The sequence below is a fragment of the Leiobunum rupestre genome, chromosome 8, assembly GCF_980474605.1.
Source record: "Leiobunum rupestre chromosome 8, qqLeiRupe1.1.hap1, whole genome shotgun sequence".
Lineage (NCBI taxonomy): Eukaryota > Metazoa > Arthropoda > Arachnida > Opiliones > Sclerosomatidae > Leiobunum > Leiobunum rupestre.
In genome coordinates, this window is record NC_143391.1 from 33,414,758 (window position 1) to 33,437,724 (window position 22,967).

Below are 22,967 nucleotides of genomic sequence, written 5' to 3' on the forward strand. Positions count from 1 at the left end.
ACGGTGTACGCCTATTAATCGATTTAAGCGGTAATTAAAATTATAATCTAGAAATTCGAGACGTGAGGCGCGTTTTAAGTTTTTGCGCGAGAGGTCTTCGCTTCTTTTTAATTAAGTCCTAAGAATTGATTTATGGTCGCATTAGTAATTGGAAACTTTCATTGCGCACCAGGCGGACGCTTACCATTAAATTCTCGACAACTTGCGCGCGCCATTCTGCTCGAATTTCGGGTTGATTTTAAAAGCCCTTAATAATATATCTTCTTTTCTGATTCTAAGAAAGTCCCTTTTTGGTCTGAGTTAGGATCAAAAAACACCCTTGAGCCCTCGCAGTCGTAGGAGGGGAATCGGCGATTACAAAAGTATTTTATTGTGTAGGCTAGCTGGATCCTTATTGTAGTCCAATTAAATACGCAAAATTCGAGGTCAAATTCGAAAGACGAAACCCATTTTTTTAACTATTTATAGCTTTTAAATTATTTGACGGTATGAATTCAACAAAAAAAACCTTTGTTTTTTCTGTAAGATTTAATTCGATAGCCCAAATAAGATCAATTTTAGTAACGTCCAATAAGAAAGAAATTTTTATTCATATATTACAATAAAGCCCATTAATAAATACAATATTTAATACGCATTGTAACCCGGCCACTTGAATTAAAAGGGTAACAACAGTCGATAGATAACTTGGGCTTAAGGTGGTATTAGCCTAGCTGATAATTATTATTAAAATTATTTTTTAATATATTATATATATATATATTTATATATATATATATTATTTAATATAAAAAACCTTCATACTTTAACCGATGTTAAAAAATATGTTAAAAAAAATGTTAGTGGATCATTAAGGGCAAAATTAGCCAAGATAATAACCTCAAAGTAATTTCTAAAAAAGTGTCTATATTTTATTTATTTCATTTTTGGTTTGTGTTTAATTTTTCTCCTTTTTTTATTTTTGTTTAAAATTATTAACAGTTGTTCTAAATTTTAAATTTACATTTGTTATAAGTTAAAAATCTTTTAAGTGCATTTATTTGTAAAAGAGGGCTATAAGTCGCGCGAAAACTTGGCCCTCGAATAGATAAAATCAATTGACTTCATAATAAAAAATATTTAAATTTGAATTATATAGTTGAATTTATTTATTTTTTTCGAAATTGTAATTAAAGGATTAATTTCAAAAACTAGATTAAAATAGTGTTCTATTCTCAGAATGGATTAAAGATTTGAAGATCGCACATTGGTTTAGACTCCTAATACGGTTTAGCTACGAAAGCTAAGTCAGTCCATTTCTGTATGGACGTAGCTTATACAACTTTAACATAACTAATTAAAACGTTACTTCAAAAGACTCCAATAAAAGCAAAATTAAACTATACGGAACCATTGTATTTGTGTTACATAGCTTCTTACACGAAATGCAGCAGCCCTTTCGGGGAGTTAAAATCCGCGGGGATTAATTTTTCTTTCCTAAACGCCAGTGTAACGGTAGAAGGCCTTTCTTTAGATATTGAAACGTAAATTCAGAGTAATGAATGTTATAAGTAGAGTAACCTTATACGAAGTGACCCAACACCGCGAACATGGTTTGATTTATAACGCGTTAGGTTGACTGTACTAGGTTCGATGGTGCGAACGAAATATACGAAGCTCACGTACATTTATTTACTCTTTGGCGATATAGCAACAAGATCCGAGCGACTCGGGTCCCCAAACTGTGTTCTTCTTGCTGCGCGAGAGACAGTTTTGTTTTATTTAAATGTAGGGTTATTTATTATGGCCAGCGCGACAATTATTTGTAATGGCATTCTTAATCGTTCTTCCTATGTCAGCGTACGCGTGCTCGGAAATCAGAATAAGTTGTCCTGTAGGGAATATTTCCCAGGATTTCGTGACAAACATTAAGTCGTTGGTTGTGTATAAAACGCTGTAATTGCTGTATAAAAAATATCTTAATGCAATATCCTTATTCATTACTCAATTAAGAATTTAATGGTTTAATGGGTTAGGAATGTCCAACATCAAACCTGATCGAGGAATTAATTTTTTTTAATGACTTATTAACTGTATTTTTTAAATAAAAAGTATTGCGTTCAAGAGATTGGTTTTTTGGCTTTTGTTCAGTAATTCATTTCAAAACTTGCAAATTGGGTAATTTCTTTAAAATTGTGTAAATTCAAAATATGTCAAATTTAAATTTCTATCATTTAAAAATGCACTTAGGATAAAATTTATATCTATAATTTATGTACAAAATATTCTTATTTCACTGACGTAACGCTTACTGCATTTCAAGGTTTTAAAATGACTTTTTACTTAAATACACAACAATATCTACTTATTTCTGGTTATTTTATTTTAAACAAAACGGTGTATGCAGTGAAATATCGATATCTTACTGATTTTGTTGATATTTCGTTTATAATATATTTATGGAAAAATACTTGATTAGGTCACCTTAACTATGTACATAAAAAAGGACTGGCTGGTCATTTAAGAATTAACAAATAAAACAGCACTTTACTTGCGTTAACCAGGTGCGAAGATAATATATTACCTAATTTTAAACATCCATAATAGTCATGGTTATTGGTTTGTACAAAATGGCGACACACAAGTTATGGTCCGAAACCAAATATCCTAAGTCACAACCCCTATTCAAGGCTGTATCTAGTCTTATGACGTTAATGGAAGAACTTTTCTGTCAGTGCATTCGTAGCTTTCTCCATCTTTTTCTTACTGGGATTTCGGCCACTGGCCCACTTAACCAATCCTCCTCTGTTACTATCCCGACATCCCTCAACGCCTTGTTTACTTAAGTTTTTAAAATTTAAGAAAATCATGAAATCTCGATCAAGACCAAACTAAACCAACTATAGAGTTATATAGTCTTCCATAGCTTGTCTATATAATAAATGGGTAAAGAAATGTATTATCATGTTTGTGGCAAATCTTTTCCTAATTGGTTAAACGATTTTCCTAGAAAATCGCCATCTACAATCACTGCTGGGTAAGGGAGAATGGTGGACTTAATAAGAAGGCCGGACAAGGGAGGGGGAAAACCGGTACAAATTAACGGGGCACGTGCAGCCTAGGGGCCCGACTTTGAACAAACGAGGTATAACTTCTCCCGGGTTTCTCTACGACAAAGTATAGCTATCTCTTAGGTCCCGAAATTTATATTTCACCGGGGCCCGGGCCCACTTTTTGCGGGCCTGATAATGAGCGGAGACGGCGGCAGTGGCGGCGCGAAACAAAGTTTATAGACGACGAAATTTTGAACACCAAAAACTGTATCCATCTTCAATGAGTTCCCAAATTAGACCACGCCAGAGGACTCCATTCTACGAAACCCTAAGCAGCTGTAGCCTTAAAGGGAGGGCGTAGGGGATTCATTTTAGCAGGACGCGTCTTCCGTAGCGTAACCGTCGTGATTTATAGTGTATAGGGAAGAAAAGATGAATAGAATTGGCATCCAGAAATCACAGTCATTACGCAATGTTTACCGCTCGCGCGCGGTCAGTGCCTTTGAAAACAAGCAGGCGGCGCCACCATCGGCATGATTAATAGCCGCGAATCTCGACGCGTCGCGACCAAAGAAAACGAGCTTATCGAAATTATACCGAGTTAAATTCGTAAATATCTGGCCTTCCGAATCTCGCGGAACACGCGCGGACGGTAAATCACGAGGAACCTCGAAAGATTAGCGCCGTACAAGCTCGATCCTTACATTGGGCTACGGCGAACCGCGCCTAAAACGAGAAAAGATATAGAACGTTGAGAATGAAAGGCGATAACGTAACTTGATTTAGGCGCTCTAACTACCATTACGGACAAGATTGAAAATCTCCCTCCACCGACGCCATCTCGCTTAAATGTTTTAAAACGGTGGGATTTGCCGCGCTTATTTCCCAGCCATTAAATATATTTCTTGACTCGACGCTGTAAAAGCGTATTCTTTAATGAGTGCTGGAAAATACGAGCCGGAACTCGAGCAATTTGCGAACGAATATGCCCATCGTTAGAGCAAGAGAGAGAAAACCGCGACGCCCGCCAGTTTGCGGAAAGTAACAGCGACGGTACGTTAATTACTTAGCTAGTAGTTCAAGGGGACGCGCCTGTATCGTAATTAATGGCAACTGAATAGGAGAAAAACCCCACTTTCCTCGCCTTAATAAATAGGCCAGTTGGCCGCGCCATCCGCGCTCGAGTTGAACCGTCTGCCGACTCACTCCGAATTGACTGGTTCATTCGGAGACTGCGTACTTCGTGAAAAGGACAAATAAATTATTATTCTAGTTTGCGGGTGTCCCCTCCCGCCTACGCAAATATGAGTCGGAAAGTGTGAGACAGAGAAAGGAATATAAATGGGCTCGTGTTTCGCCATTAACCACGAGAAAGAGAATCCGTCTATTCAGGCGCGCTCGTGAAAAAAGGGGTTTCTTATTCTGTGGAAAAAACTAACAGCGGGATTGAAAAATAAAAAATTTAAATCTCATATAAGCTTTCGAGCGGAAAAGCATTGTTCTCTTTTTATTCCGCTGTTCCGCGTAGAATGGAAATTATTTTACAAATTTCTTTTTTGCATTTTTCTATATTTTTTTTTAAATCGCGGAAGGGACCATTTTTCAATTACCAATATATTTTTTTACGACCTTTTCAGATTTTGCGATTTTTATTGATTTTTAGTTGTTAATTTTCCGAAAAAATTAGATACGGAAAAATAAAATATTGAAACATATATTACTTTTTAAGGATTTTCATTCTAGACTAATCTAGAACTTTATTTTTACTTTTGGGATCGATAAAATGAGGTGAAATTGCCTCGCAATTTTTATTGGCGAACAATATTAGGCTAATCATGGAATGAAAACCTTTTTTCTCTGAATTTTCGGAAAAATAAGGGAAATTTTCTGGAAAAAAAGGTCTTGGTAATTTTCCAGAAAATTTTCCGACTTACAACTGGAAACATTATCTTACTCCTACGCAGTGTGACCCGGCCACCTGAATTAATTTGATTAAAAGTCTGTATTGACTTGAATATTAGCCTAGCTGATTATTATTATTACATTTTTAAAAGTCCTACGACTTCCTAAATTCATTTGATATTTTCCACTTGCTAAGCAATATGCGCTTAAATAAAACCCCTCTCTGACTGTCTTCCCCCCTGTTGAAATCGCTGCCAGATCTATGCGTAGAAAATTCTCAGCTTTGGCGGTATAAAGATAAACCATAGACAAACCAGTTATATGTCCCGTCTAAGCAGCACAAACTCTATAATTGGCTATGAATGATCTTTTATTTAAAGGACTATTAGGTTCATTTCTAGTATAATAATAATTATCATCATCATCATCATATTTCGATAAAAAATATAGAAGTAAGTGTAAAAATTAAAAATGACAGTTTATTACGATAATCGAGATGAAATAGTATTTTTTGGCCATAATTAGGTGCAAATTAAATGTACTATCGTCTTTTGTTCAAAAATATATTTCCTTAAGGATTTTGATAAATAAGACCAAACGTGGAGATCTTCGAATAAAATTGTTCTTTTAAAAGGGTTTCTTTACCAAATAAGTCTTTCTTTAGTATAAAAATTGTATTAGCCAGGATTAAATCGAAATTGACTCCGAAATATTTTTTCTTTCAAATATATTTCAAATATTCACTTTCAAAATAGTCTTAAAATAACTTCAATGTACATTTTTAGTTCATTTTTAAAATAAAACTAGGTAGTGAACGGCATTATACAAGTCTTACTTTGAATAATTTATTTCGAAACAAATAAGTGAATTTAATAAGAAAGAAGTTTCCGTATCTAGGCCATTATTGTTTCTCTTAAAAATTTAAAAGGTAAAAATTAAATCGCGTAGGGATATTTTCCTTTTGATTTCCCTATTGTGATTTCCCAAATACAGGGGCGTAGGAACGTTCTAGAAGTTGGAGGGGGCAAAGAGAAACGAAAAGTGGTCTGGAGAAAGGTTTTGAATTTTTAATGTGGTGTAGCTTCTCCAAATGCGTGTGTACTTGTTAATACTATGTAAATTGGCGGGAAAAGACTGAAATTTAAACACAGTTGAGGTTCTATAAATTGTATATGCTTTTAAAATGATAATTTGAGCCTTTTGAAAATTTCAACTGACCAAAATGTTGGAGGGGGCAATAACATTAGTTGCCCCTCCCAACATAATTCTAGGGAGGGGCATTGCCCCCCCCCTGCCCCTCCCGGTTCCTACGCCCCTGTGTTTTAATAAATCAACGGGAACCGGCGTAGGTAATAATAATAATAATAATAATAATAATAATTAGCCTCGAGTGACTGTTTAAAGCCATTAATTCAGGTGGCTGAGTTACAATGCGTACGAGGGTGGTGGAAAGCCCTTCATGCCACGTGAGCCAACAGCTCCCTACACTCACTATTACCGCTTACCTCAACAAGTTTTTATGAAGGGGAAATAGAAGATCTTGACGGAAAACCCCTTAAACCAGTGGGGAGAGAACTTGCAAATGCAACGTGGAAGGAGTTGTTCCGAGTTTTCACACCGTGACACAAGCTGGGATCCAACCCGGCTCCTGTTTTATATGTTTCGAGCGAATATCTATCTAGACGAAAACGTCTCTAGTAAGAGCATAAGCCTATCATAAGGTCCTCATAAGTAAAGAGCCCCATGTTAACGGCATTGTCCATGCGAGAAGAAAATTAACGTCCGACAATAGGGTAGTAGCGACATTTTCTTTTTCAAAATTTCTACATCTAAAATATGATCTTACTTGGTAGAGCAGCCACGCTCGGGTTGATAAATGCCACACCAAACACGTCTAAATCTCAAATTTGAAAAACAAATACCTTCAGAAACACAACTCTTATTTCTAATAGCCAGTTTTAGGTTCTGATGAATCATTTGGCAAAGATAAGTGTTTAATTTAAGTTTTAAAGCGATAAAATTGCGTATAAGCCTTGGCTACGGTGCTAAGGGCTCGCGGCGGAGATATCTGTAAGTTTAAAAACGTTCGCGCACGGCCTGTGGGCATTCCTAATGCATTTCGCTAAATTTATTTCAGAAATGCATAGCTGAAGACGTAGCCACTATATAGGAAGTGCAGATTTTGAATAACTATACGTCTTAAGAACTGGTATGTGATCGTCAAAAATTTGGCCTAGACCTTTGCTTATGGCGACCTTATGATAGGCTTATGGTAAGAGATGTATCAAAAGCTTACGATATGCTTAATAGAGTTTTATTACGAGTGAAAGTTACGAAGAGTTTGTGATAATTCTAAATTGGCGAATGAGAGTTGGAATTCTCAATCTAGTTATAGTTAAGGAAACTGTGGTAAAAACGCGATCTTGTAATTCGGCTTAATTAATAAAAGCGTCGATCTTTTTTGTCAGCTTCACGAAACAATACAACGGGTTGGCGTCGGAGGCAAATATATATTCGAACAATTTCTTCATTTACTCATTTCCGCCACGGAAGCGTCTCGCCCAACTTCTTTCCACAAACGAAAAAAAAAACTAAGCGAAGGGTCCAGCTGAGGGGGAGAAACAATTCCACTATTGCTCTTCTAAGCAACCGAAACTCCGCCCCTGTATTATAAGCTTCTTTGCAGAGAACGCCCCCCCCCCTTTCTGGATATCCCCCTTTAATGTAGCACTCTATTCGCGCGTGTTGGCCACCGGAGAAAGGTTGTTTCGATCTCACCCTGTAGTTATTCCGTACCTTCACTAGCGGGTATTAGCGGAGGGGAAAAGGTGGCCAGTTCACGTTCGCGGATTTCAAACCAGGGATGTTATTTCCTTATTTCTTTGTGATTTTTTTTTTCTTCCCGAGCGCGTCCATTACTCTTTGTGTCCGCTTGACTCGCAATTGCCCAGCGTCGCAACCCGGTGTATACAGTGTTTCCGCTTAGCTCATCCGCTATTGGTAGGAATGGCGGTCGAAGGTGTCAGCGCGTGTACCGACGTACCTTCCGCCTTTTTCGTCTCGCCTTTAAACTTAGTGTCGGGTAATCCTTCGATTTATAATACGATACAAAGCGTAATGCATCGTAGCTGTCGGAAAGAGCTTTTTCCTCCTATAATATTAGCATTTAGATCAATCGTTTCTAGCGCCATCGACGGAATATTTTCGCGCGGATACCAGAACTTCTCTTTCAACGCTGTATATAACGTTGTAACAGTCGCTTTATATATCTGTATGATTGTCCGCCTGATGCGGCTGGTTGACCTACATTTTATATTTCTCTTCTAACACGTGTTCGGGTATAGCTCGTTATATTCCGTCCTGGAAGATCGAAATAGACCAAAATAGATTCCGTTTTCATTCTGGCAACGGCACTTTCGGGCTCGAAACCTGGCGGCAGAAAGGTTATTTCGAAAGTAGGCCTAACACTTTTTGTACCGAAATATTCATTTTGGTTAATGTAGTACGAATTTTATTTATTACCATCTGATACATATAGACGAAAAATAGGTCAGCCGTTTTGTTCGTCTTTCCCGCCAGTCAGTTTGATTTGAAAAGCTGAAGTGATTCAAAATTTTGGCACGCGATTTTCAATTTCGCGCGTAACCTCCCGTATTTTATGCCTTCGAACATTCTCACCTGGTCAACTAGGAGTAACAAACACAGCACCCAACATAAGAAGAACGCAACCCGTCAAAAGTCGTGGATTTTCTTGCGTACATTTTTCATTGGTCTCTCCCCCCCCCCCCCCGCCCGTAAAACGTTCGGCGTTAAGGCTCGTCCAATGACATTTGTACACAACACTGCGTTAGCGTGTTTAAAGGCTAGCTGCGTTCTCCTTGTGTTTGTTGCTCCTAGCTGGTCAAAAAGGGGGGAAATAAATAAAAATGGCAGCTAACATTCAAGTCAGTTACTTGATGCTGAAGAAGATAAACAGTAATATATTTTTGTAGATGAAAATGAATTTCAGAGAATACATAATGGTAAGTTAATTTCCGATGAAATATTTCCTTTTAAATTATAAATAAAATGTTTTCTTCCTTCATACATTGTCGTGAAATCGTGTAAAAATAATATTTATTGTCAAAGGCTTAGTTCGTGGCATTCTCGTAAGCCGCCATCTTTAGAAGAATCTTTTTACAATTGACACTTTTTAGCGATTTCTCGCGGGGATAACAAAATATCACGAAGAACTGTTCTCAAGAGAAGAATAACTTCTTAAAATTTTGACGCGCCCCAGGTGACAATGCTTTGTCTACGTCACTTAGCTGTAGCTCTTGTAGGTAGAGAGCATGCGTTGTAGCCACTTGGACAATCTCATTTCTCCCTCTGTCGGTTCTAATAAATCCCTTTTTATCCCTTTCACATTTTTTTTAAACTAAAACAATAAGATGTATAATATTTAGGCCTTATATAAAGAAAAATAATGTTCTTAATTTTTTTTAAATCTATGACACGCTTCCGAATCCCAGTTAATTTTTAACATCTTTCTAGCGAAAATTAGGAAAATTCTCAAAATCCATTAATTTTTCCCTTTTTCCTTCTCGTCAAAAATAAAATCCCTAAAAAGGGATAAAATTCCTCAAAGTGGAAGCACTGCGTGAAAGTAAAGCATTTAAAAAACTTGCGCTCCTGACGCGGATAAAAACATTTTATACTTCTAATTTTTATTGGTGGATCTTAAAATTAATTTTGCGCGGGAAAATACGCCGCCATGTTAGGGTATAAAAGCAGGGAAATATGCCTTCACAATGTAAAGGTACTGTCACGCGCAGAAATCAGTTAAATGTTTTATTTTATAACGAGGCTTAAAAATAAACGTTTTAAAAGGAGCTCTAAGCGATAACCGGATGACGCGATATAATTATCTGTTCGAAAGCATCGATCAATTCTTTAAATCGAACGGGGTTAAAGGTCAAACAAATAATGGTATAAGCTTGAAGTGTTAAAAATGCTTTTCTCCCTTCGATGGGGGGGGCTTTTTATCCTCGGAACACTCTGTAAATGACGCGTTGGCGAAAGATCTTCTTGATGGGTAAGAGACCGGCTGAAATACGTTTATTCTGGCATTTCGAAGATCGATATCTTTTCATCGACGAAAATATTTTTTCTTACGAAATCGGGGGAGGGGGGGGGGCTGCTATAGAAAAATTGTCTCCGTTGTCGTCGCTTTCCCTAGTTAGTATAAAAGCTATTTCAGTCTACTTTCCTGCGCCACTCGGCGTCGATGGAGTAGGTTATAAAGAGGGTTCAGGCTCGCCGGGTCAAGTGGGCGGCGCCGCTAAGGAGCGTACTCTAGCGGCAAGAAAGGGAAACTCTTCAGCGAGAAGTCGTGATTGTCATTAGAAAGGACAAGACTGCGAGACGAGTCTCTCAGGCCAGCCACGTTGCTCGTAACGCCGCTTTACGAAGTTAAGGCTCGTGTTTGTGGCCTTTTCCTGGGGCTTTCTGGAAGATTTTTGGTTAAGGGGACGGCGTTCCAGGCCCCATCTCTCGATGCGCCGCCGTAAGATAGAGAGGAAAGGGAACGCGTTCGAGATCGCGTTGTGAATCCTAATTACGGTGGAACGTTTTATTGACGTTCGCATTAGGATAGCTTTTACAGGCTCCGGGCTCCCCCTCCAATCACGCCTCTTAGGCCTTCGCCGTCAGCCCCTTTACGCCAAAGCCGTATCCCTCCGCCGCGAAACCGCCTACCTTCTAGCGTACCTTTCGGCGAATCTAACCCCGTTGACCGGGCCCTCCTCCCTTCCACTTCTCTTAGTCCGCTTCATCCATTGATATATACCTGCCACTTCCACCGCGTCGCGCGGCTCGCCTTGGTAGAGATATTCCTAAGCAATATCTTCCTTTCTATAAATTAATCAAAATTATTAATTTTCTCGACAATTGGGCCCCGTAATTTTGATAACGTATCCGTCTTAAACCTCAAATTTCGGATATCTCTCTCCGCCGGCCTGATATTATCCGCCTAGGTTTTGCCCAATTTTCTAATCTCGAACCTCCGAGATAACAATATCGAATTAAATTTCCAACTAATCAATTTATATTTATCTAAAGACTTTTTCTATTATTGTAAAGCGTTAACTGGAGCGTCTGTAGAAGCGTTTCTCCCGCGATACACCCGTGTTCGGGGGAAAGTCCTTCCACCAGGTTTTGGTAATACATTAAACAGGGTAGGAGTAACCCACTATCGAGATAGGTGGCGCCACGAGTAATGATTGGGTATTACCAGAAGTAAATGAGCCGGAGTTATCGAAATTGCGCTCAGAATCGGAGGGCGTTTTCCTTATGAGAATGATGAGAAAATAGAGTCGAATAAAAGCTAATTTCCATCCCCGCCTTTGGACGCGATAAATTTCACTTGGGAATTGTTGGTATAGCTATTTCTAGGTATATAAAATGGTTTCATAAAAACAAAAACGGGTTTTTTTTCGGCCTAGGATCGCGCAAAATTTTAAATTCTAAACTTGTCAAAATGTAACTTCAGAAAGAAAACGCCTCCAACATGGGGAGTATAGCAGTCTGATAACTTCTCTTCATTTACTTTTGGTATTACGGTCGTCCACTTTCCGTCGTTAATGGCCAACTGATCACGTGATACGCTGTTGTTGCGAGCTGGCCTTTTTTCGTGGCGCCACCTATTAGTTCCCGATAGGATACGAAGAACAAAGATTTTGAAACGAGTTAACTTTGTCGCGACGACAACGTTTTTCCGCTGATAATTATTATCCCAGAGGGCGCGCGGGACTCGCTCGACTAGCGCTACCTTTTCCAGGTTTTAAAACTCTTCTTTCACGACCGTTTTCTATACGCCAATTTTTCCCGAAAGCTTGTCATCTAAAGGATTAGGAATTTTTGTCGTAAAAGGCTTACGGGAAAACTATTTTAGTTCCCAGGCATCATCCACTCGTAGCGCCGCGTCCTACCCCTAATATGAAATTATCCAACGCGAAATTTCTGATACGGCCGGGAAACTGATAAACCTTATTATATAAAGACGGGTCGCTATTTCTATACCAGGATGGTCCCCCTTGCTACGCGGGGAAGTACGCCCACAGCCGCGAACCGAGTTTCGAAAAGTTTCTCCTTAAAGGTAGCTTCACCCTGGGAATTTAGTGGGGCTTTTGAGGGGCAAATTTTGAATTTTTAAAATAAACGAATATATTAAACCTAACGGCACAACAGCGTCTATAGATTTAAAATATATGGTATGAGCGTATTATTACATTAAGTTCGGAATACTTTCGCGCTTACTTTGAGCATGAATTTATTCATATTCAACCATAAGCTTTTAAACCCCGCCCACAGTGGCGTCACCGCATACAGTCGCCTGCCTAAAATTTCGCGTTCATAAATATTTTGAGTTTGATAAAAACAATTATGGGTAAGAAAAACGTGAAAGTTGCGCGTGAAATTAGTTTTAGTTTATCTAAAATAAATACCATTTTGGTTTACGTTTGTTAACAGAATCGAATGAAAAACGCAGTCTTGACTGTGATACTTATCAATCCAGTATTTCGACTGAATTGAAAATTATATTTAAAAAATTTAAACAGAATTCCTAGCTGTAGCCAAAGATATAAAAATTATTCAACTTGACTTCAAATGATGCTAAGCCTAGGTCCGATAATTTACGTAAATGAACTAATGATAGATTCTTAAAATTATCACAAGAGGTGGAAAGAATGGCTTTCAAAAGATTCACTTTCGAACTATTCATATTGGAAGAAACGGACATTATAAAAGCACATTTTAAACCATAATTAATGCAAAACTTAGGGAGTGTAAAAACGAAACGGAAAACGCAAAATTGACTCACTAACTCCAGAGCGCGAGCGCGATTTTTCGCGTCATTTCCTTTCACCTCCGATTGGCTCGTTTAAATAGTCATTGTGACGTAAATCGCCAGAAAGTCCAGCCTTTTTTAATAATGATGGTACCATAGATAAAATAACTTCGTATATAGATAGGATATTCAATGGGGCAAACTGACTCTCACGAGATTGCCCTGACATCTAGTGACTGCGCCAGTTGGTTGTGTTCTCAAGAGCGTAGAAATTTGAGGTCGGAGTTTTGGGAATAAACGTATTTTGCAAGGTAAATGTCTTCAAATATACCAGAAATAGCGTTTAAAACAAACTTTAAATCTTTACTGAATTCTCTTTCTATAATGCAATTTTTTTAAATTGGCTCTCAGTTCAAGAAAAAGTACTTTTAATGCATATAGCTCGCTTAAGCCTTTGCAATTGGGATTGCGTTACACCAAGGTTCTAGTACGGACTTAGAGTAGTGCGGGCTTCACCAAATAATATTAATCAGGTGCCGCCACCAGATGACGGCCAAAATTCTGGCGTCACTTCTACAACATGAAGTTTCCTATCTATATACGAAATTATTTTATGTATGGATGATACCAGGTATATAGCCTACTATATTCATCGTTGAATATGAAAAAATTCATGCTTTGAGTCAAAGTGACGTATTTTAATGTAGTAGTATTCCAATATTTTAAAGGTCAATCCCAGGCTAGGGATTAATCACAAAAATATGTAAAAATCGAGATTTGACGTATTAAAATTAGAACGTGAAATTTAGGAGAGATGATTAACATAAAATAAGTCTTTAGTTGTTGATTTTTAAATAAATATTATGAGATACTGGGATATTTTTAAACTTATTCAACTCATCCGTTCCATCCCTTTGACATCATTATGCGATAAACTAGCCCACGATTGAACTGGGTCACATTTTATTTTCTGGAATAATTTTGAATGGTTTTCAAAAGCTGTCTCGTTGATATTGTTTTGGGTAAGCCATTGCGAGCACTGGGGTGCAAATACGCGGTGAATATATCGATATTGCGTATAGAGGGGAGAGCGATAGTGTTTTCCCATCGGATTTACGTCCAACTTTGAAAATGATCGCTGTAAATGGTGGTCTGCTTTAGAAGTTATGGAAAATAAAACATTTCGCTCCATTCAAATGGTAGCCACTGAAGGTGAGCACGACTGGGTCAAGGATTGGCCACCCACGCCATCAACTCGACCCTCCGCGCCGGAAAGTCAGATGGTCAGGATTATCCTCTCCCTGAGTTCCACCCTGATATTTTCTCTCTGTATCTCCTTCTATCGAGTGCTCCGGAATTCCAGACCCAATCCAAATGGACTCCGGTGTTGTCTTATTTAATCCATCTCGCAGTTGACGTTGTTAGACTCTAAAGACGGCTCTCTTTTCGTAAAATTCAATACCGAGGTTAAGAACCCGCATGACCTTTGTTTCGTAAGATTATCATCCAATAAATTTTGATCTTTATTACGTAACCAAAAAAGTATTACAATTTAAATAGTTATTTCTGTAAAATACGGGAGGTCACGTGTAAATTTTCTTTCTACGTCACTAGCTATAGCTATTGAAGATAGAGAGCACACGCTGGAGTAGATGAAGATAATTTTAAGTCCACGTGCGAAACGCGCGTACCAATAAAGCTTACGCTCGTGGCGCGGGGAAAAACATTTTGTACTTTTATTTTTTATTGTTTTATGTTATGGAAAAAACCTCCATTTAAAAAGGCATGGGATTTTCTCAGTTTCGCAGCAATTTTTTTTTTAATTTGAAAAGCACGAAATGGGTAATTTGGATCACATTTAGGTAAATTTCATCAAGTTTGAGTAAATTGGAACATTTTTGTGGTAAATTTGTTTTAAGTGGTCAAAAATATTTTCGGTTGCCATGGCAAATCGAATGGGTAGTGCAACGTCTCCTTTTGGGAAATTTCAAATCTCATATAGGTCTACATTACGGCCGGCTTTGAACAAAATCGGCAATAAACACCTCGGGTACTCTCTTTGTTAGCGCAGCCTGCAGAAAGGGAAAACGTTAAGGAATGGCTCTGATCGGGAAAACAATTCCTAGAAAGCTAGACTCAACGGGAAAATAATTTCTTATGTCTACAAAGTGCGATTTTGGGGCAAATATTACCACATTAAGGTGATTTAGTTTTTTAATTTTACTTGATTTTAGGCTTCTCGAAGACCCCGACAAATTTAGAGATTTATTCCGCAACAAACCACGAAGCAGAGTGAAAATGTGAAAATCCAAAATTGGAACCCTTTGAGGGAGACGAAAATACTTGAGGTTATATTACCTTTAATCTCTGTATTAAAACGCGATGCCATTTTTATCGATTGCCCGGTTTTCTACTCGTGATTATTTAAACAACGCCTTGTGGAATCATTCACTCGTGCTGTTTGCTGTCTGCTGTTTCTAATTGGAAACATGTATGTATTTCTAATTGTACATTGTAAGCAATATTAAAATTCCTAGAAATTAGTACAGCATCTAGCAGCGCTGTTTTAATGACGCCTACTTTGGGCCTTTAATATTGAAATCTACGAATGAAAGTCTAATTTCGAATTAAACGCCAGCTGTTAAAAGAAAAATATCCGCCCTTGTTAGGAACTAGAACGACGAACGACATTTTAAGCAGACACCACTCTATACATATTCATAAAGTTTGGAAAACGTTTCTCTAAAGTAGATAATTTTGGAGGCGCTGTCACGAGTGTAACGGACAGGCGTACGAATTTCCTCTTTGATTCTAGCTATTTCCAAGAACAAAGAATCGCCACGAGTGCGGATCGTTACGAAGAGCTAAAAATCAAAAAGCGTGAACGGGAAGCTCGCCTCTGGGGAGAACGGAGAAATCGGCCTAATATTTAGATCGCCCTTAAAATATATGGAGAAGACAACTTTGAGCGGACGGCTCTGGGCGAAAAGACGGAACGATATTTGAGTCGCGGCCGGGCCCCCAAAAATTATTCGAGTGAATAACGTCGCGAACAAAAATACATACGTATATATAGACGGAGAGCATTCCACATCGAAGCGCGCACTCTTTTACTTCTCAATCCCCTCATTCGAAACTATAAATATGAATAATACATAAAGGTGGCTCTCTCCGCGAAACCTCCCCTCCAGCTCCGAGTATCACTCCATCGTCGCGCCCCAAACATCTATCTTTCTCTAATAATAATATAATATAAGCGTCGAAGCCTTTTCACTTTAGCTTCGCGTTTAATACCGATGAGAGAGAGAGAAAGAGAAAGCGAGACTCGCGGGCCCGGAGCGAGGGCCCCCTTAAATGAGCCTTAGCCATAAAGGGTTTTAAGACTAAATTCGCGTAAAGCGAGTCCAAAATACCGATGTAGTTGGAATATCGAAGGAGGAGTTGATGTTCCCCCATTAACGGAGGACTTTTAAGACGCCGAGAGCTTTCAATTAGTCTTTTACAACTTCTCCGGGTCTTAAGCCAATACGCTTTCCTCGTAATCTGTCACTCCGGCTTCGTATAAAGCGCATTATTCGCCAATGCCTCCGCGGGTAGACAACGCTTTCGCTATTAGTTGCGACGCGGTTTTAGCTTTAATATCTAGCGACGGTAGCCAAGGCGCGTCATTTCAACCCTTTCTCGGATAGACATTTTCGCCATTAATGAAGGTGTGGTAAGTCAAAGCCGTATATTATGGCTCTTCGCTTTTAAGTCTAGCTCGGAAATTGATTAAAAGTCTAAACCGATCACGGTCCTGTCTTATTGTATTTCTAGGGACTTTTACTTTACAAAACCCCGTAAATTCGTTTTGAGTACCTTTGAAAAGATAGCCTTGTCGCTCCAATTTCAATACCAGAATGTCGCCAACGCTTTCAATCTCTCTCTATCTTTATCCATCTTTGCATAGCGCGCTACGATGTTCACTATAATTTTAACTTGATTGTTTATAAAAGCTAATTATTTTCGTAGTGCCATCTAGGCATTAATAACGTGACGTTACGGGATACATATTATGGAAATTATTCATTATTCCGCGTTGAGCGAGCCAATCCGATGTAAGGTCTGTTTACCGTTTCTCTATACTCCTAAGTGGTCGCCAACAAGTCGCGACAGATATTCGATAGTAAAATGTTGGTTTCCTCTGTTTATATATAAAACAGCGATATCAATTCCTCGTCCCCGATAAATGGCGATGGCGTACCTAAGGTACACGAAACGGCTTACGCATCGGCAAAATTATCAGAGTGGCGAAGAAGCCATACAGAATATTTCGGGTTGGATTTCGCGGAAGACGAATAAAAGCAATTAAGGTATCATAAATTGGTCGAAGATTTTTATTTCAAATCGTCAAAGGTAGGGCTCGGAATTGTTTATTCATTATCCACAAATTTTCCGATTTATTTAAAAAACGTTGGTAAAAAGAATATCATTTTTCCTTATTTAATTATGTTTTTTACGCAACCAAACATTTATTTGAATAAAAGTGGTATTTATTTAAATAATTGTTTGTTTTATTTAAATAATAGGCTTATTCACTTTCGATTATTTAAACATTTTACAATTTTTATTCAACTATTGGTTATTTAAATAAATATTATTTAAATATCGCCGAGCTTATTTTATTCGTGGATAAAAATTAATCGAATGCCGAGCACTAGTCAAAGGGCCTTACTTCTTTGAAGGTATTGTAACTAATCAAAGATGGGCTAACATCAAACTTGATCCGATAATTTATTAAAGCGGAATTCATTATCAATTAAAATTAACGTAAAGTTATCGCGTTGATTGTATCATTTTTCTCATTAGAATTTTTCACAATGTTGGAAAATAAAATTTACAGTTTCTATAGTTTAAAACCCTCATAATAGTTCCAATTGTAGGTTTACGGGAATTATATATATATATCATTTATATCCAATAAACGCAAAAAGACGTAAAAAATGCGAAGACGGTTTATATTCGGTACGTACCTTTGGCACTACTATCCCTTCTGGCTTGAGAGACGCTCACTGTGGAGAAACAACTCCAAACGTACAACAAGCAGTTCAGACCGATCCAAATCCGTCTGCAGTTTCCGATATGCATTCCGAACTGATATTAATGGTCTCTTTCTTTTTTCCTTCTAGTTGAACAGCGAACGAAAGAAAGACCTCGTTAGTTTCGATGAAAACGACACGTACAAACAGACGCCTCTTAGGAACATCTAAAACTAGAGAGATACGAGAAGACGCGAAAATTGCGAGCAGTCACGCCCTTGTACGATATAATAATTAACGACGAGAACAACAACAACAACACCGAAATGTATGAAGGAACAATACGCGTTGTTCTAGCTTCCAATCGTCGGTCCGTGTAACGGTCATTTCAAAGGCGCCGACGGATCGCTTTACATATTCAAAGCATCAACTTATCTCTTCATCTCCGACCGAGAGCGATTTGTCACATCGGACTTTAAGTTTCTCCCGGATTTTTCTTTCGAGTTTCGGCGGAGGTTTATGCGCGAAAAAGAAAAGGTATCCCACAAAGTAGTTTCGTATCAAGCGCGCACCTTCTCGACGAAGACCGTGCTAGAAGAGGATGAAAACTGGCGTTGAGGAGAAGAATTTAGCGCAATTTCTGTCGATCGAAATTCGTGGAGCGCGATCCGGGCTCCTAATGCGTCGCTTTCCGGCAAGCTTCTGTTGTTGGAGAAGAAACGGCGATTGCCCGGGCAGAGAAAGGAAGCCTTCCCGGTTTCCATAGAAATGGCCAAGAGCGAAGCCTACGCCGCCGCTGCAGCCTAATAACGACACGGCTTTGGAAGCCAAAGCACGAATCTTTGGCGCGCTTAGGAAGGGTGCAACCGGTCTCTTCCCACCCCCCCCCCTCTCCCCCCCCCCCTCCCCCCCCCCCTCTCTCTCTCTCTCTCTCTCCTATGCTCTGGCCCCAAACTAGCGATAGTAACTCTCTCTGGTGGCGGCTATTGGAAAACAAAGCGAGGCTTTTCCGAAATAAAGGTATACGCGTTATAATAATGTTCCTAGAGCAGTTATAAAAGTTGCCTTTCCGAGACGTGATACCTGGCCAAACAAGCCCGCCTTCCTTTAAACGTCAACTTCTTCCTCTCGACTTTTAAATATTAACCAAAAATATTGCTCCTAATAGATTCCAAAATAAAAGACTCTTTAAACGACTGTAATTACGCCAATCATTCGACGATCTCGATCATTATTGAAATATTTATTACCGTTTTTCCTTCTAAAATATCTCACTAAGCGTCGCTACGTTTCTAAGCGATTTGGATCGAGTATTGATTCGTCGGGGACGAGTTGCTACTAGCTGCGAAGCTATTATTTTCAGTTTAAAAATTAATCTTATTTAAAAATCGAATGTCAGCCTGCTAAAAAATAATATTTCTCTAATGGTTCTGTTGACTCGCTTTCTTAGCGGGTTTCAAGGCGGAAAATATTTTACTCATTGCTACGAAATCGTTACTTAACGTATGGGGCGCCATCCATCTCACAATTCGAAAATAAATTCTAAGTTATAATTTGTGAAATATAACTACACTTATTGTTAATTAGGGAGCTTTTTAAGTTTTTAAAGGGAGTGAAAACTAAATCTAAAACTCGTCCGTCAATACGAGCTACGTCTTGTTTTTAGCGTAACTTGCGCCAACCTGGTGGCAAAAATTGAAAGGGTTTAGAAGGTTAAGCGTAAGAAGTTACCTCTTTTCAAATCTCTTGGTTTTTGTCCCATTTAGTTCCCTATGGAGTATGGGTAATTTTATAAACATTTTGTCTTCCGTTCTTATCACCAGAGTGAGCAGTCTCTCAAAACACATTTTACGATTTTCCCATCATTTGAAAGCGTTTCTTCAATCGCAAGATATTTAGTGTCTATTACTTCTTTGATGGGAAATTGCCATTTCTAGATGACCTTTAATTTTCCTAAATATATGTGGTAAGATACCACCAAATAAAAAAAAATCTTTATTCACCCTTTTAAGACTTTTTTAAAGCTGATTTAAAACAATTTAAAGTAAAGGGTCAAACTAAAAAATTATTATTATTATTATTTGAATTTCCCGCCCAAAAATGCGAAAGTCCTTGAATTTCTTGGACCCAATACATTTAACTTTAATCATTATTCGGAAAATTCTAGTCCAGACTACTTACTTGTTAGTAGAATTGATAAAGCATACAAGTAGCGTAATGCATGTATTTACTAATATTTGATTTAGGCATAGGTAGCAGATGGGACGCGTTTCAAGGTCAGCCTTTGCCCCAGTTCACCGCGGTGTTGAAAATCTGGTACAGTCAATTAGTTTTTTCAGTTTAAATAGAGCCACGGAGCGACCAACGCGGAAGGCTTAAAAACTGCTGGATTACGTCTGCTAAACAGATGATTTCTTATTTTGAAAGTAGAAATAGCCCGCTTGTCAACTCTATGTAAACTGAAAAGGCTAATCGGTCGATACTCTTTGTTATTTCAAGCTTCGCTGTGTAATTAATTAAACTTGATTTAAAACAAAATTTGGATTTATTTATCGGGTCTTTCTTGCTATGTTTTCTCCTCCTTTGTTTGACCAATTTTCTTTATTTTCTACCTTAGTAATAATAATAATATTAATCAGCTATGCTAATACCCAAGGCACCATCTTATGCCCAAGTCATCGAGCAATTAATTTCGTATGACAAGCTCATCATATCCTTACAATTTCTATTGCCGTTAACCTTTACAAGTTTTTATGCAAAGGGAAAACCGAAACTAGCTACCTCTAGTGTGTGGGCTTATGAGGATAAAGGATTGGATATCAGGACACGGTGAGTTGCCTGAATCGACACGAGCCATTGGCCGATACGCGGAGCTGGTGGAATGTAAGATGTTTGGGGTTGGTTGATGGATCACCGTCACGAATACAAAGTTCCGAGTGGTGGTCCCGGAGGATGTGCATGTGGGAGTGAAACCCCTTGAGGGAGAGCTTCACATCTTTAAATATTGCGGAAATGTTCTACCGGTGTATCCGAGGGGAGTGACCATTTCTGCGAACCACGATCACTTGACTACTTGTAGCAGAATTTGTTGTCAGAGAGTCAGTGGTGGTAGATGTGGTTTGGTTCTTTTCTTGATAATTGATAGCCCTACTAATATTACTCTCTTTAGCTTTTATTATAGTCCATCGTCGACCTCTACATTCATTTATTACAATCTCCCCGACATCTAACGGTATACATTATTAAAACACATTCTTTTTTCTAACACATATATATTTGATAAAAAGTAGTGAAAATAAAACAAAATGTTACATTTAATAATTATAGTTTAAAATTAGAAATTTAATATCCTTTAAAATTGACCGTAACGTGCTGGTGGTTTCATTAACTTATCCCTAGTTGTTCGGATGATGGGGGGATACGCAATAGATGGTTGAATTGGAGAGATCAGAGCACTTGTACCGTTGATCTGGATGGTGATGAGAAAGGTCCACAATATACTTTAAATATAGATGGTGGAATGTTTTGGCTGAGTTCTATAGGGAATGGACATTTTCCTAGATGAATCGTGTCACTTCGCTGTGGTGTTGAGTTGTTGATAGGTCATGCAGTCTGGTACCGACTTGGATTTGTAGATTGGGTAACTTCAGGTCCATGATTTAACCAGGATCTTGTACTTTACCAATTTCTTGTTCAAGGATTGTAACATCCGTAGGCGTTGTTTTCCCTGTATATTGTACTTGCACCGATAATCATTCCTTGGCCCTTCTTTGTGGCTCCTATTGCGGTATTGTGGATGTTATTTCCCTTCATCTTGGTGAACAAGTTTACAGGAGCTATGATGCATTCAACTAGCATCTTCCGAATTTTTTTGTACACCGTATTATGACACGCTTGCAGAATAAGGTGAACAAGAGGTACGGTATTAGGTTTTAAATGAATGGAGTGTTCGCCAGGTAATTTCCCAATGGTGTCAAAGCAGTCTTGGTACTCGGCTATGATTTGTTCTGCCACTATTTATGTCAGCGTAGTGGTCGGTGGCGGTATACGGTGAGGTTGTGTTTGTGGAATGGCATGTGTCCGTACTGTAAATCCTTCCCACTGTCCCTATCTGAACTGTCCTTAATGGGGTCACTGTATCCCCAGGTGCGATCCATACTCGACATTTTACAACCTTTCGGGGAGGGTAGTTTGCAGTGGAAGAATAAGTCACTCTAGTCCTCAGCTGTGCGAGGGTGGGTTCCGGGCAGACCATGGTGTCATTTTTTATTGGGCCATGATGAGGGCGTTTGTTTGCTATATGTGAGACTGTCACGATGGCTGTCTCACTGGCCGAACGTCGGTTCGCAAGCGCACTTTTTCTCCGGCCTGTTTAGTCTAAAGCGGAACGGTGGGGTACAAATACATAGTTCTATGTACTGTGAATCCAAGATCCGCTGTGTTCTGAGCCCCAGTATGGGAGTCGTGTTGCTATGGGTGATATAGAAGTCACAGCTTGCTTGTCCATGTCAGGAAGATCATTGTAATCGAATCAGTGGGTAATGTGTTTATTTTAAACCCGGTATCCAGATTGTATAGTACCATTCTTCGTGGACTGTCTTGTTGATATTCGTAGTATTGCAGTATAAAGTGACTGTAACCAGAGTTAAAACATGCGTTGTGGGGTTTGCAGCCCGACCATAACTGGCCCAATGTCCAGGGCGATGACGTCAATAACAAGTAGTATATGGTGCTGGACAGACTAGAAGACGGTGATGTGCTGTTCCGCAGTTACGGAATGACGCTGGATAGTGAGAAGGTTGTGGACGCCAAAGGTCCTGGTACCTGACCTCGTTGTGGCAAGGAGTGTATGCCAAGGCTCGTTACGCGAAGAGTCGGTGAAAACCGTGGACAGGGTGTCCAGTGGCGGAGCTTGGGTTGTTTGCGCCCCCACGACACTTAAGATTTTGCGCCCCTCCATATATATATATATTTATTATTTTTTCATCTATTAAGAAAAACTGCAAAATATTAGAGCTGTCTACAAAGAATTCCGTAGCGAGAACTTTAACTAAAAAACGTTTTTCAAAAGGTTGTAAAATATTTTTTTCGTGATTTTGAAGTAGTGAATGATTGAATTAAAACATTTAAATTTGCTTTAAGAGCTGTTTCATTTTCAATGCTCAAAATTGATAATCCGGTAAGTCG

The 22,967-nt window shown here is 38.7% G+C and overlaps 1 protein-coding gene across 1 annotated transcript in view; it reads right to left on the reverse strand.

Moving 5' to 3' along the window:
• LOC149933243 (neural cell adhesion molecule 2-like) overlaps nt 1-17,901 on the reverse strand; it is a 233,692-nt gene extending 215,791 nt beyond the window's left edge. Inside the window, exon 1 of the mRNA XM_090156505.1 lies at nt 17,775-17,901. Coding sequence (XP_090012631.1) covers nt 17,775-17,889 — 115 coding nt within the window. The 5' untranslated portion in view covers nt 17,890-17,901. The remainder of the gene's footprint in view (nt 1-17,774) is intronic.
• Nucleotides 17,902-22,967: the final 5,066 nt, after the last annotated feature.